A 15099-nucleotide genomic window follows, 5' to 3' on the forward strand; every position below is an offset into this window, starting at 1 on the left:
AATGATGTTTACAAAGCCCTACTATAAATTGGGAGAACTCAGATTTCATTGCAGCAAGTGTGACAGCCCAACATTACCTAAAGGTCTGCTAATTGTCAGCAAATATTCATTCACCTCAAGCAAGAATCTCTACAAGGTTTGAACCATTTTCCAATAGGGTTATAACAATCTGACAGTCCTTTGAGTTTGTCTTAATGGTGCATGGCTACAGCAGACACAACCTAGAAGTACAATATTTAACTAAGAGTTGTAATCTGTCCATCAGGGATGAATGCCAGCTCACTAATCTAGCCATCAAGGATACTGTACAGTATCTGGTTCACACTGTTTAAAATATTAATATAACCAACAATATTTTAAAATGGGATTGCATAAAGCAAGCTCAGGACAGTGTGTATTATATGTTACCACTGTGTTAAAGGAAGAGAAAGGATATATACCTGAACTTGCTTCTATATATTCTTGAAATATAATTTGAAAGAGAAAAATATAAACTGGTCTGAGTCTTACTCTTCCAACTTGAGGATATTAAGTTATCTGGCTTTGAATAAAGAGAACAAGACATGGCAAGGCTATGAGACTTTTCTTATTTTTCAATCTGCAGACCAGGATACCAGAGAGGGTTGTTGATAACTTATATCCTCACTAGGGTTGCAGGATTTTTGGTTTGGAAATAACTCCTCCATTTGTTGCAAATCTGGTATCAAGGAACACTAGTGCTGAGCAGTAGCTGGTGTCAAATATAGAGGGCAGTACCGATGTCTATCTGGTAGTTCCTGAGGGTGTTGCAGTCATACATCTCCAGTCCCTTTGGGGTCCGAAGACAGAAGACACTCACAGGGAAGCCACAGCTCAGAGCTACCAATGTTCTCAGATCTGATACTTTTTTACCAAGAAGGGAAATGTTCTCCATCATTGGCATTGTCTCTTGTGTCACAGCATTAAACACATAGAGAGTTGGCTTGTCTTCTTCCTACAGGGAAAGAAAAGGAGGAACCTCAGGAGTAAGCAGTGTCTGGGGGTAGGAACGAGGGAAAAACATTTTGGAGGGTGGCTCTGAGTGCCTCTAACTCACATGACCGGGGTGCTAAGGATGAAAGCAAAGGCCAAATAAGTTCCCTGACTTCTGGTCTGACTCCTGTTCTTCTGTCTTGAGACTATTAAGGAGTCCTCCTGCCTTGAGTAAAATGAAGGAGACTTGGCAACTAACACCTCCATAAGCACAGCTTGGATATAATATTCAAGACTCCTTTTGTGTACCTGAGTCTGTACATTAAGAAGAGTTGCAGAGCTTTGCCAAAACTGAGATGTCAGCATCAGGCCTCTGGGTTTCTCTAGGGGGCTCCAGCCAGTCATTGCTCTCCAGTTCAGCCCTATTCTCCTCCCCTTTTCTCCTGTCAAAATTTGCCTCCAGATTCCCCAGGAGCCACCTCCCTTGCTTAGGCCTATAATACATTAATTTCATTCCCCTCTTCCCAGATCATATATTGCCATGATATAATCAACACACAGATCTCTTAGAGCCTTTAAAAAGTGATGAATGTTACTGATGTATGTTTAGGCTGTGATGCTTTGATCTGGGGCCCATTTCAGTAACTCAAATCACCAAAAGCAGGTTCGGCCCTCTGCTTCCTGAGTCTAAAGTACTTAGAACGGTTGTTCTCAACAGCTTCTCATAAACCCTCTCAATAAAAATTGAAAGGACATAGGATTCACCTTTGCCCTTGCAACATACTTATGCTTTCTTATGGCTTCATTAAAGTCCATCCTAATCTATGTGATATTTATAGGCAGGAAGAAATTTTTATGAAAACTGAATAAAGGAGCACCTGGGTGGCTCAGTGGTTGAGCATCTGCCTTTAGCTCAGGTCATAATCCTGGGGTCCTGAGATCGAATCCTGCATCCCAGAGGGAGCCTGCTTCTCTCTTTGCCTATGTCTCTGCCTCTCTTTCTGTGTCTCTCATGAATAAATAAATAATTTTTTTTAAAAAAAGAAAACAATAAAAAGGAGGTAAGAGAGACAAATTAAATTTTAGGCAATAGTTTTTCCTTATTTCTTTCATGGTTACTCTTATTTCTTGTTAGGGCTAACAAGATACTAATCTGGTACAGATACTAATTTATACTTAAAATCAAATATGTAATGTGCAACCGAGTAACAAAGGCCCAAGTCACTCTTAATAGCAAACTAGCAACTACATGATGATAGAGAGGTAAGTTAAAAAGGAGCTTCTCAGAATATTAATAAACATGAATATCTATAACCTAGGTATACAAAAAGTTCTGAAACGAGATAAAGGAAAATTGCAAAATATATGGCAATGTTTAGATGAAAATCAAAAAGTGCAGGTAAGAAAATACATTTGTTATTAATGAAGCTAGGTTCTTAAGTTGCAAGAAAATTAGCACCTACAGAGTTTATTCTTTTTTTTTTTTAGCTCCCAAGAACTTCCCACATCCATTTAATTCATTATGTATCTTGAACATAGTCCTCTTTCTACTATTTTGACACTATTTATCCAGAGCAGAGAATAGCTGAATGCATGGCCTCCTATAGCACTAACACTGGAGCATCCTGCCATGCTTAATATGTCTTTTTACCAGTGAGATTTTGATGGACTGTATCAATTTAGAAGTACCAGTTAGAAATAATAACAAAGTTAATGAGTCTGTTTTGTAGAACACCATAAAAAGAAGGCACTTCTATGAGTCTATCCTCTAGAACATTATGGCAAGAATGCATTTCTGACCCTTATGTGAACCCAAACAGCTCATGTAAAAAAAAAAAAAAACAACAAAAAACACACACAACTATGAAAAACCATTTCATAAACCTTCTTTTTGTGAGAAAACTCATTTGAAGTTCTACTGAGGCATATGAGCTGGAGACCCTTCTTCATGTGGTTATTTGGAGAGGGACCAGGTGGATGGAGATAACAGCAACTTGTCAACTCACATTATCTATGTAAGCAAAGGCATCTCTCTTGATATCCCTCCTCAAATATTCTAAATAAGGGAATATTTAGAGTGTAGTTATACTCAAGGAAGTTGGATGTTATTATATAAACAATACTATCACAAATCATTGTTGAACATATGTAAAATTAGATTTTCCCCTTTACAAATAAACCAAGATACCATGGTAGGAGGTACATACAAAACGTCTTACTTTAAAAATTTTTTTTTATTTATTCAATCATGAGAGAGACAGAGAGAGAGAGAGAGAGAGAGAGAGAGAGAGAGAGGCAGAGGGAAAAGCAGGCTCCATGCAGGGAGCCCAACCTGGGACTCGATCCTAGGATTCCAGGATCACGCCCTGGGCCGAAGGCGGCGCTAAACCACTGAGCCACCCAGGCTGCCCTGTCTTACACTTCAATAAAAACAAATACATAGACCTATTTCATGGTAAGAATTCCACTTTTGTTTTAATAAACCACATCCAAACTCACTGTAAAAGATACATGTGCATTTACAATAAAATAGGAAACCTAAAGAGAAACAGATGGAAAGAAAACAGGAGTTAATGAAAATTTTGAACACTGCTATACAGTTTTCGTAAGTTCTGCTTTTTTATATTTTGCTGTCCTGGAGTTGAAGCACTAAGTAAGTAGAAACTTGCCCCAATTATTCCAGAGTAGATGAAATGAGGAAATAATGTTTGTTTTTGTTGCACTGAATGAATTCAAATTGAGATATCTTCATGAACACCTTGACCTCATAAATTTCTTTTGTATGAAAGTCATCCTGGAGAGGTTATACTTGGATTCTAGGACATTAAATTCAGACACTTTCTAAAACTTTTTTTTTTAATTTTTATTTATTTATGATAGTCACACACACAGAGAGAGAGAGAGAGATACGCAGAGACATAGGCAGAGGGAGAAGCAGGCTCCATGCACCGGGAGCCCGACGTGGGATTCGATCCCGGGTCTCCAGGATCGCGCCCTGGGCCAAAGGCAGGCGCCAAACCGCTGCGCCACCCAGGGATCCCTTCAGACACTTTCTTTACATACTATTTCTATGGCTCATCTTAGAAAAGATAGCCATTTTTTAAGAAACATGTTTTTATTTGTAAATTATTTTTTTTTTTTTAGGTTTTTTGTTTTGTTTTGTTTTTTAATATGAGTAATCTACACCCTGCATAGGGCTTGAACTCATGACTCCAAGATCAAGAGTCACATGCTCCTCCAACTAAGCCAGCTAGGCATCCCTCATTTGTAAATTATACATTTTTCTTCTTTCTTTTCTTTTTTTGAAAGAGAGCCCACATGAGTGGTGGCAGGAGGGGCAGTGGAACAGGGAGAGAATCCCAAGCAGGCTCCATGCCCAGCACAGAGCCTGATACAGGGCTTGATCTCATGGTCCTGAGATCATGACCTGAGCTGAAATCAAGAGTCAGATGCCCCACTGCCTGAGCCACCCAGGTACCCCTAAATTATACATTTTTTTTTTAAAAAAAGATTTTATTTATTTATTCATGAGATACACAGAGAGAGAGAGGCAGAGACACAGGCAGAGGGAGAAGGGGCTTCCCATGGGGAGCCCAATACAGGACTTCATCCCAGGACCCTGGGATCACACCTTAAGCCAAAGGCAGATGCTCAACCACTGGGCCATCTAGGTATCCCTAAATTTTAGATTTTTAGGAAGCATATTTATACTTTTTTTTATGTGTGTGTATAAAATATATTTAAAATATAAAGTCACATATTATGTGTCTACTGGACTTTGGTGTTTATGCATTACTGGTGCCTTTCAAAAGCTAAAGGTATATTATTATTATTATTATTATTATTATTGTTATTATTATTTTTAAATTCATGATAGACATAGAGAGAGGCAGAGACACAGGCAGAGGGAGAAGCAGGCTCCATACCGGGAGCCCAACACGGGACTCGATCCCGGGACTCCAGGATCATGCCCTGGGCCAAAGGCAAGCGCTAAACTGCTGAGCCACCCAGGGATCTCCTAAAGGTATATTATTCTGAGTCAATTATAGACCTTCTAATATCATTTAAGCGTTTCCAACTTGTCTAATAGACATCTACTCAATACTACCACAATTAACCCAATCTTTCACCATAAAAGAACATTCCAAAGATGCCAGAAAGGATTAACTAAGTTTAACCTCAGATAGTGAGAGAAGGAGGAGGCAAGGAACTCAGGAATGTTAGAGAGACTGAGCCCACCTCACAATTTATTTTGTTTTGTTTTATTATTATTATTATTTTTTTTAAGAGAGAGAGATGAGAGAGAGGTGGCAGAGGGAAAGGGAGAGAGAGAATCCCAAGCAGATTCCATGCCTAGCGCAGGGCCCCATACAGGGTTTGATCTCATGACCCTGAAATCATGACCTGAGCTGAAATTAAGAATCAGACACTTAAAAGCGACTGAACCATCCAGGCACACCCCACCTCACACTTTAAAGGCACGACCTGTGAGATTTACTTGTTAGCCCCCTTTGCAGCAGGGCCTGGACATGTGACCAGAGTGCTCCCAATCAGGCCTACCCATCCAGCCCTAGTTTGATTAGGAGCCAGTAAGGCAGAGAGGCAGCAGACACAGGGCATCCTCCCTGGCAGTGGCAGATCTGAAGCATTGCTGGTCTGGCAGCAGGGCTGGTGGCCGTACCTGGTGCCCGCTTTGAGGGCTCAGAGGTGGCTGCAGTGGTGGCATTCCTGGACTAGTTCTGGGGCATGATTAAGACATTGTTTCTAGCTACATACTCTCTGAACCTAGTCCTCTAGTTTCCTCTCAAGTCTGTGAACTACCTAGTAGCCTTTCAATATGTTTATTTTCTGTTTTAATTATCCAGGGTTCATTTCTGCTGCTTGCACTTAAGAACCCTGATGCTGGATAGGAAAAAGCGCAAGGATGCAGGAGCACCTTGCCTTGGGGTAGAGAGGGAGGAGAGATGGCATGGTAAGGGAGGGAATCCAAACCCTGAAATGAATCTCAATACCTTGCTATGATGTTTCTGATAACAATTATATACCTTCTTAAAAAAAAAAGATTTTATTTATTTATTTGACAGAGAGAGAGAGAGAGAGCGCACAAGCAGGCGGAGCAGGAGAGGGAGAAGCAGGCTCTCTGCTGAGCAGGGAGCCTGCCATTGGGCTTGATTCCAGGACCCTGGGATCATGACCTGAGCTGAAGACAGATGCTTAACCAATTAAGCCACTCAGTTGCCCAATCATATATCTTGTTAATTTTCAAACTTTACCACCCAAGCCTTTGCAACTTATTTATTTATCACATATTTATGGAAAGCCTCCTATATGGCAGTTAATATTTAGGCACTGGGTGCCAACAGTGGGCAAAGCTCAAGAGATGGTTTCTGCAATAACACTGGTTAGAATGAAGGAGGCAAATGTGATAGCACTACTGCATGCCCAGCAATAAGCCAGGCCTTTCCATTGCATCATGCCATGGCTTATAGGAACACAGTGACCTGTAGCTCAGCAGCAATGAATGGGCAGGATTGATTCCTATGTTAATAGAACTTGGATATATATCCTATAGAAGATATGTCTTATGGTTTCTTTTTTTCCCTAAGTTTCTATAGGAACTATCCCCCTAAGAAGGAAAAATTAATGCAATATTCCTTCCCCACTCATCTCATATTGCCCCTGCCTCCATTCACTTTTCCAAATGTGCCTACATTACCATTAAAAGGCTAAAGGTTTAATTACCTATTAAACCTAGGCAGGGGAACTGGAGAATATATTGACTATTTAAAAAATGTATTTAGGTGCAGATCACCTCTTAATTTATCTAAAATCTTTCCCTCTTTTCACACAAGGAACAATTTGTAATTCATACAAAATATAAACACAGTAAAGAAATAAAATATTTTTTATTTATTTCATATATAATGTATACTTGTATTTTTTAAAAAGATTTTATTTATTTGTTTGAGAGAGAGCACATGACAGGGGGCAAGGGCAGGGAGAGAGAGAGAGAATGAGAGAGAGAATGAGAGAGAGAGAGAGGCAGACTCCACTGGGAGCAGGGAACCCTATGCAGGGCTCAGTCCCAGGACCCTAGGATCATGACCTGAGCCGAAGATAGACACTTAACTGACTGAGCCACCCAGGCACCCCTCCACTTGTATTATTATTTTTTTTTTAAAGAAAATTGCTTACTTGGTGAATTTTTAAACTTTGCAAAAGCATTTGGTTTACATCTTGATATGTCTAAGTTGTTCCAAAATAAATGAAGAGACTAGCTTTCCAAAATTCTCAGAAGGTAGACCTAATAGCATTAAGTAGCATAGTTAAATAGGAAGGATACTAGTTAAAGTTGTATATGTCTAATTATGCAATAAAGCAACATGACTTAGAATGCAGCCTTTTGTTACCTAAAATAGATTAGACAGCTTAGAACTGGTCTGACTGCATTCTCTGAGGCATGGGATATTTTCATGAAGTATTTTTGTTGTTGGAAGCTCATTTGGGGCTATTATTATCCATACACTGCTAGTAGTATGACTTTTGAAATAGGTCTCTTTTATCATTTAATCTAAACAGGAATTAAGTCAGGATGAAAACTAATATTTATGGTCTTTGCAGGATACTGTTTTAGACCTTCAGATTTAAGATACTGTTTTTCTTCTCAGAACCAGTCATATGAAATTCTCTAAATGTGATTCTACTGGAGAAGGTGAAGATTAGTATCAGTAAGATTTCCATGGAACTTGGGAGTTTTTATTTAAACCCTATGCATTGGCCAATCCTGTGATGCATAATTATATTCTGTCTCTCTTTGGTAAACTCATTTTGCCTCTATACTCTATTTTTTCCATTAGCAGTTTAAACTCCAGGGAAAGATCAGAGTTCAGTGCAAAGATAGCTTGCACCACTGTGATGGATGATGCTTTATTGGCAGAATTTATGAAATATTTTTGTTAGTAAAACTATGAAATAGGTTGCGTCTGGGGAGGGAACCTGGGGGCCAGAGGTGGGAGGAAGACTTTTTATTGTATATACTTTTTATATCTTTTGTCTCCATGTGAATGTACTTCCTAGTCAGAAATAAATAAAAGTTAGATTTTTTTTAAATAAGGAAAATAAAGCCAGGGCTGAGTTAAATAATAGTATCCTATTCATACTATTACACACATTATTTACATCCCTGAATAGCTGTCATTCAATCAGATTCCTCCAGCAACTCATATATTAGTAATAAACTTATACCACTATCTCCAAGTAAGCAAACAAGAAAGTCTCAAACATCATTATTGGCTGGAAAATTCCAAGATGTTTTAAATGGTTTAGCCCATAAAGTACCAAAAACAGAGTTTATAAATATATTTAAAGACATAAGAAAGACATTTAAGAAATGAAATGGAAAAAAAAAAAAAGAAAACAAATGATATGGAATTCAGTCTGCCTGAAAGAGTATTATAATTTTTTTAGTGTCAGAGGAGAAAAGAAGAAATCAGAGTTGTTTTTTATTTATCTTTTTGATAATTAAACATTCTTCAAGAATATAACAATAAGACATGAATAAATGCTCACAAAACATTAAAAACACATACAAATATATTATTTTTTCTTACTTAAATAGGATCCTGCAATGCCAATTTTTGGGGAGTCCTGTTTTTTACTAGTTAGTGATAAATATTTTAGATTTTTTTAAAAACATTGACTTTGGAACGCCTGGGTGGCTCAGTGGTTGAGCGTTTGCCTTCAGCCCAGGGTGTGATCCTGGAGTCCTAGTATTATTGAGTCCTGCATCCGGCTCCCTGCATGAAGCCTGCTTCTCTCTGTGCCTATGTCTCTGCCTCTCTCTCTCTCTCTCTCTGTCTCTCATGAATAAATAAATATTAAAAAAAAAACAACGAGCATGTTTTAGATGCATTTGACAGAAATAAAGCACTGGGCTAATATGAAATATTGATCACTATAGTAGGAATGGCACAAAAAGAGAAACAATAAATAAGAAAAGCAACTGATACAGAATTGCAAGTAGGGTACAAACTAAAGCCTTTTGGGTTTTGTTGATTGGTATTGTTTTCAGTTAGCGAGTTTCTAAAATAAGGCAGCAATTGGATAAAGGGATCAGAGCACAGCTCTAAACAACTGCAAATAAACTAGATTCCCGAGTAATAAATCTTGAATCATTCTTGTTACTGAGAATTTCTTCCCTCTCCTTACTCCCCTGCCCTTAATTCATTGTAGACCCAAGGAAGTGATCAAATGTTCCTTCTATATCAATATTCCAGATCCATCCCTTGCCCTCATTCCAGTATTGGTTTATGGGATGTTCTGGAATGACTGTTTGGGTCAACAACAAGGGGGATAGATTAGGAAAGACGTAAACAGGGGGAACTCCATCCAGTCTCCACACCTTATTTCCCCATACAGCGGAAATCGTGTATAAGGCCAGTTAGACAGAGGAGGGAGAAGGCAAGAAAAGAAAACTTCATCCTAAGTTATGAAATGAGTTTTGTTGAATTATCCACAATGTTATTCAAAATGAGGTAGATATCTGGGACAATTGTTATTCTGATCATCATACCTTAACAAAGCATTTGAGAGTTGAGCCAAGAGATATTCCAACATTAGCAAGACTCCAGCTGTCCTTTAGAGCTGCTCCAGCATACATCAGCTCCAGATACCACCTGCCATGTTCATCTTCAGAGAGAGGAATGTGGAAATAATCTTTAAAAATCAATAGCATATTATGAAAACAGTATATCTCAACATTTCTAGGCCAGCAATATAATCTCTTTTCTTTTACATTTTTTTTTCCCCCACTGAGCACTATAAAATTGTTTTGGACAAATGAAGAAGTATTAGACGGGTTCTTAACTTGGAGCCTGTAGGCATCTCCAAAAGTTTATGGATAAAATTTAAATGGGAAAAAAACTATATTTTGTTTTTATTAATTCTAAATGAAATTAAGATTTTCTTTCAATTATGTATGTAGGCAACAAACTAAAGAAGCAGTATTCAGCTATACCTATGGCTTTGTCACCTGTAAAGATGACATATTTTCATTTCACATTATAGTTGTTGCAGAAATCTCAAAATACTATACTGAATTACTACTGTGAAATTACAACAGTTATTATATACATTGCTAAAATGTGATACTATTACTAGAGAAGCCCATGTGTCACTATATCACGAATTTGTTTTTTAATGTTTGAAAATATTTCAATATAGCTTTTCTTTGTATGTATTTTACTATGTACATTTAAAGACATTTTGGAAAAAAAAAGACATTTTGGGGAGTCCATAGGCTTTCACCAGACTGCCAAAGGGATTCATGACACAGAAAGGTTAAGAGCCTCTGTGTTAGAAGATCTATTTCAGTAATCATAGTGATCTACTACATATCATGTAAGTGTGATTCAACAAATGCACCTTAGCAAATGGGAATGATCATCTCCAAATCAAATGCATTTGATAGTCAAAACCTAAATATTTGTCTTAATTGCCCATTGTAGAGGGAATATTTCTAAAAATTTATGAGAAAGCTACTGAATCCAAATTATTTCTTACTCTGGTTCTGTAACTGTAGATAAGACGGTCAACCTCTTTAAGCTTCAGTTTTCCTGGATGCAAAATTAGTCTGTAGCTCAGAGGTTGTTTAAAGTCCTCTCCACCTCCAAAATCCTTTGGATCTTTATAGTTGCTTGCTCACCAAACATGTCATCTATCTGACAACTGGCATGCTCTATTTATATAGTTTAGAGTTAATGTCCTGTTTTTGTCCTTTTGTGAAGAATTGCCCTAATACTATCTGGTCAGTGAAACAACCCACACATTTCATAAAGAGAAGTCAAACTTTTTTTTTTTTCCTGAGAATTTACTGACTCAGTTTGCATCCTAATACCTCCAGAGTTGCTATCTTCTTATCAAACTGTTGTGTAAGCAAATAATGATCTTTTCAAATAGTTTTAGTTCCCGGTTTGCTGAAAATGTATCTCTACCTCATGTACAGTGTAAGGGCACTGCATAGTTAAAACTAGTATACATCTTAGTGGCTTAGGGACAAAGTACCTACCTTTATTATCAGCTTGACAGCCTCCACAGTTTCATCTGCTGAAACATCAAATGGTTCAAAAGATCCCTCAAAGGCTATGAAAATCCTCATTCTCTCAGCAAACAAAACAAAACAAACAAAAACCCAACCCTGCAACTTTTTTTCAAAGAATTGGATAGCTGGAAAAAACCCAATTCACAATTAAGGACAAAAATGATGGCGAGAGGCAGCTGTTACTATCTAGCTTGAAAGTTGAGCTGAGAGAATGTGAAGAGACAAGTCCTGCTGTCTGAGTATTGGGCAACACAGCAGCTGTATTGGAAGAAATGTATCTCTGCCAATGGCAGTCAACAGCCACCTTGTTCCTATAGTACAGGAGCCAGCAAACTTGACAATGGTTGGGGCAAGTGTGAACAAGCACCAAACATGTATTACAGAAATGCCACACATAAATTACACTTTTGTGATGTGACCACCAACCACAGACTCTTGAATCTGTATTCACTCAAGTGCAGTTCTGATTGAAGGACCCTTCAAAATAGATATGTGATTGGGATATACTGGCACACGGTGAAGCAAAACAGATTTGATTTTATTGAATGTGGTAATCCTGAAAGTTCTCTGTAAATAACTCTGAGCTGAAGCATTCTGGTTTCCATAACAACTCTGTGTACTTGTTCCCTGGCGGTATTTCTAATCCTGCTACCGGGTAAGAACAATGCCCACTTGGAGATGAATGCGTAGGCAAATGACTGTGGTTTCCCCTTTCCGTCTCTGTGTAATAGAATCTACCCAATAACAACACGGTATAGTTGATATGTGTTTTAGTCCTTGCCTTTATGTTGTTTACGGCAATTTACCATTGTTATCTTCTTCAACTTCCCTTAGCATTGGTGGAAAACATTTCAAACTCTGCTCAATAACTGAGCAAAGATATTAAGCACCATTACTCAAGTTTATAGAGTAAGCATGTACTGGAACTTAATTCTAAGTAAGACTCTCCCAGGGTGATATATTTTGTTTAGTGCTGTTACGTCTGATTATTCATTTGTGTTTGTAAATCTCGTCTTCCTCCTCCAATTCCTCATCATCTAACAGAATCCTCATCTTGCACTTCTTCTTATTATTAACAGCACTTAGCACAATGTGAGTCATGTGATTGGTGCCCGGTAAATGTTAACCTGTAGGTTGCTTCTGTTCCAATTCCCAACTTGAGTTCCAACAACAGGAAATTTGAAAAAATGGAAAACCTAAAAAGGGCAAATGGTTTCATTGCAGAGCTCTTTTTACATCATATTTTTCAAGTGTTGCAACTTCATGATATCTTTTTATGTTGTCAACGTTTTCACAGAAAGTCTATTAACATGGGGTGTAGTTGATGCTGCTTTGGTGTCACCCCTCAAGCTGCTGTGACTGTTGGCTGGTGAAAGCTCATAGCTAAAGCCCCTTCTCCAAGGAATTGCCCTCAATTGGGAATTGGGAGCTTGAGAAAAAAAGCCAGGTGCCCCCCTCAATAACTAATGGCAAAGGGACTACAAAAGGCCTGGCTTCTCATCAGAAGGAGTGAAAACTGCAAAGGATTCTTGTAGATAAGGCTTTGGCTGGACTTTACCTGAGACTACATTCTTCCTCACTTTTTCTTCTTCCCAACTCTGCCGAACTCTCTTCCAGACTAGTTTTTCTTGTGCATTCCCTCAGTAAGCGACATACATCCCAATCCCTGTCTCAGGCTTTGCTTACAGAGAAACCAATCTAAGTCAGAAGATCTTAAAGAAGCTCATATGTTTTAAGAAATCACAACCAAGTGTTTTGTCGCTTCCTGAAATACATGTTTATTTATACATGTATATTTTTGTAGGCTGTAGTTACTTGCCTTTAGAGTAAATGCCCAGCTCAAAATTATGTTAAGTATTTGTTCCTTACCTCTGTCCTCAGCAGTGATGTTTGTAATATGACCCTTTTCTCATCATTACAGTTATTTGGACCAGAATGAAACTGTTAGAATCCTTTCTCTCTGGCCTGAAGGAAAATATGACTTTGTGGTTTGATCTGTAACATGTAACTTAGTGACTGTGAGTGAATCATCTTCTTCCTCTAACGTGACTGAGTGGCAGAGAAAGCTAAGAAGAAAGAATGAAACAGACATACGAAGAGGAGCACGGGACATAGAGGGCACTCCCATAGTTTCTGTTGCCCTTGAATTGTGAGACACCTTCTCTCTATATAATACATTTCTCCCCCTTCCCAATTTTGCTTAAGCATGCTTTAATTGGTTTCTATTACTTAAAATCAGAAGAGTTCTAATTCATATTTATCTTTTAAGGTTCATCTTCCTTTGGAACAAGATAAGGATATTCATTATCAGCACAATGATTTAATGTTGTTGCCAAGATATTAGCCAAAATGTTTTGGCAAGAGAAATAAACCATCTACCAATATGGAAAAATCTCCAAGGCATATGATTAGGTAAAAAAAAGTAAGGTGCAAAACAGAATGTGTCATATACTACAGTTTGAGGAAGAAAGAGGGAAATCATATCTACAGACATGATATACAATATAGATAGTTTGCATCGACCTCAAAATCCCTGGAATTATACTCAGGAAACTAGAATCATTGGTGCCTGTAGAGAGAAGACTTGAGCAGCCAAGGGTCAAGGATGAGAACAATACTTTTCACTGTATTGTCTTTTTTTTTTTTCTAATAGACTTTTTAACAGAACTTTTAGATTTATAACAAAATTAAGCAGAACATATATAGAGTTCTCCTGTACCTCTCTATACCTCCTGCCCCCACATTAGAGCCTCCCCCATCAAAATCCCAAACTAAATGGTACATTCATTACAACTGATTAATCTACACTGACACATCATCATTATCCAAAGTCCCTACTTTAAATTAGGGTACACTCTTGGTGTTATACATTTTATGGGTTTTGACAAATGCATAATGACATGTATCCACTGGTATAGTATCATATGGAATAGAGTAATTGCCCTAAAATCCTGTGTGCTCAGCTAATTTATCCTTTTTTTCTCCCCTACCCTCTGGTAACCACTCATCTTTTTACTGTCTCCATGGGTTTGTCTTTTCCAGAATGTCAGATAGTTGGAATCATACAGTATGCATCCTTTTCAGATATTCTTCTTTTGCTCAGTAATATGCATTTAAGGTTCTTCTGTGTCTTTTCATTGCTTCATAGCTTATTTCTTTTTAGTATGGGATAATATTCCATTGTTGGATGTACCACAGTTTATTTATCCATTCGCTTACTAAAGGATATCCTGGTTGCTTCCAAGTTTTGGTAATTATGAATAAAGTTGCTATAAACATCCATGTGTAGGTTTTTGTGTGGATGTAAGTTTTCAGTTAATTTGGGTAAATACCCTGGAGCACAATTGCTGGATGGTATGGTAAGAGTATGTTTAGTTTTGTAAGAAACTGCTTAACTATCTTTCAGAGTGACTGACCATTTTGCATTCCTACCAGCAATGAATGAGAGTTCCGATTGCTCCACATCCTCACCAGCATTTGTTGTTGTGTGTATTACCTTTTTATTCTTTTCTAATTTTGAACCATGTGAAAGCGTTACCACTCAACAAATTAAATTAGATAAAATACAGTAAAATGAAAAAAAAAAAAGTCCAACTGAGTCCTTTCAAAAGGCCTTCTTCATCTCCCCAGGAAAGTTGACCTCTCTCTCTGTCTCTCTCTCTCTTTTGACTTCTCTCTATTCCTTCACTGTATCATACATTTTTAAACTATTGGATCTTTTCTACTGCATTCCATGTATTATGTCAGTGTCAGCCTCTCCCACTAGCCTATGAGCTTCTTCATAGTCAGAATGGACTATGGATGGAGAGACAGTATCTTAATCACCTTTGTATCCCCAGTTGTCAGTGCTTTGCAGTGTGAATAAACAAGCTAGATTATTGTAGACTGATATCATTAAAAGTTACCTTGTAATAATGAAATGATAAGTAGACTTGAAGCTCTCGGGGCAGCCTGAGTGGCTCAGTGGTTTAGTGCCACCTCCAGCCCAGGGGCTGATTCTGGAGATCCGGGATCAAGTCCCACGTTGGGCTCCCTGCATGAAGCCTGCT

At 38.0% G+C, this 15099-nt stretch overlaps 2 protein-coding genes across 3 annotated transcripts in view; one reads left to right on the top strand and one right to left on the bottom strand.

The window, feature by feature from the left end:
* The window catches only part of ANKUB1 (ankyrin repeat and ubiquitin domain containing 1), a 28697-nt gene extending 17452 nt beyond the window's left edge, over positions 1–11245 (bottom strand). Inside the window, 3 exon segments of the mRNA XM_055321213.1 lie at positions 757–973; positions 9524–9666; positions 11014–11245. Coding sequence (XP_055177188.1) covers positions 757–973; positions 9524–9666; positions 11014–11107 — 454 coding nt within the window. The 5' untranslated portion in view covers positions 11108–11245.
* The window catches only part of RNF13 (ring finger protein 13), a 194069-nt gene that overhangs the window by 24402 nt on the left and 154568 nt on the right, over positions 1–15099 (top strand). The window lies entirely within an intron of this gene.

Source organism: Nyctereutes procyonoides, unplaced genomic scaffold (genome assembly GCF_905146905.1).
Source record: "Nyctereutes procyonoides isolate TBG_1078 unplaced genomic scaffold, NYPRO_anot_genome, whole genome shotgun sequence".
Taxonomy (NCBI): Eukaryota; Metazoa; Chordata; class Mammalia; order Carnivora; family Canidae; genus Nyctereutes; species Nyctereutes procyonoides.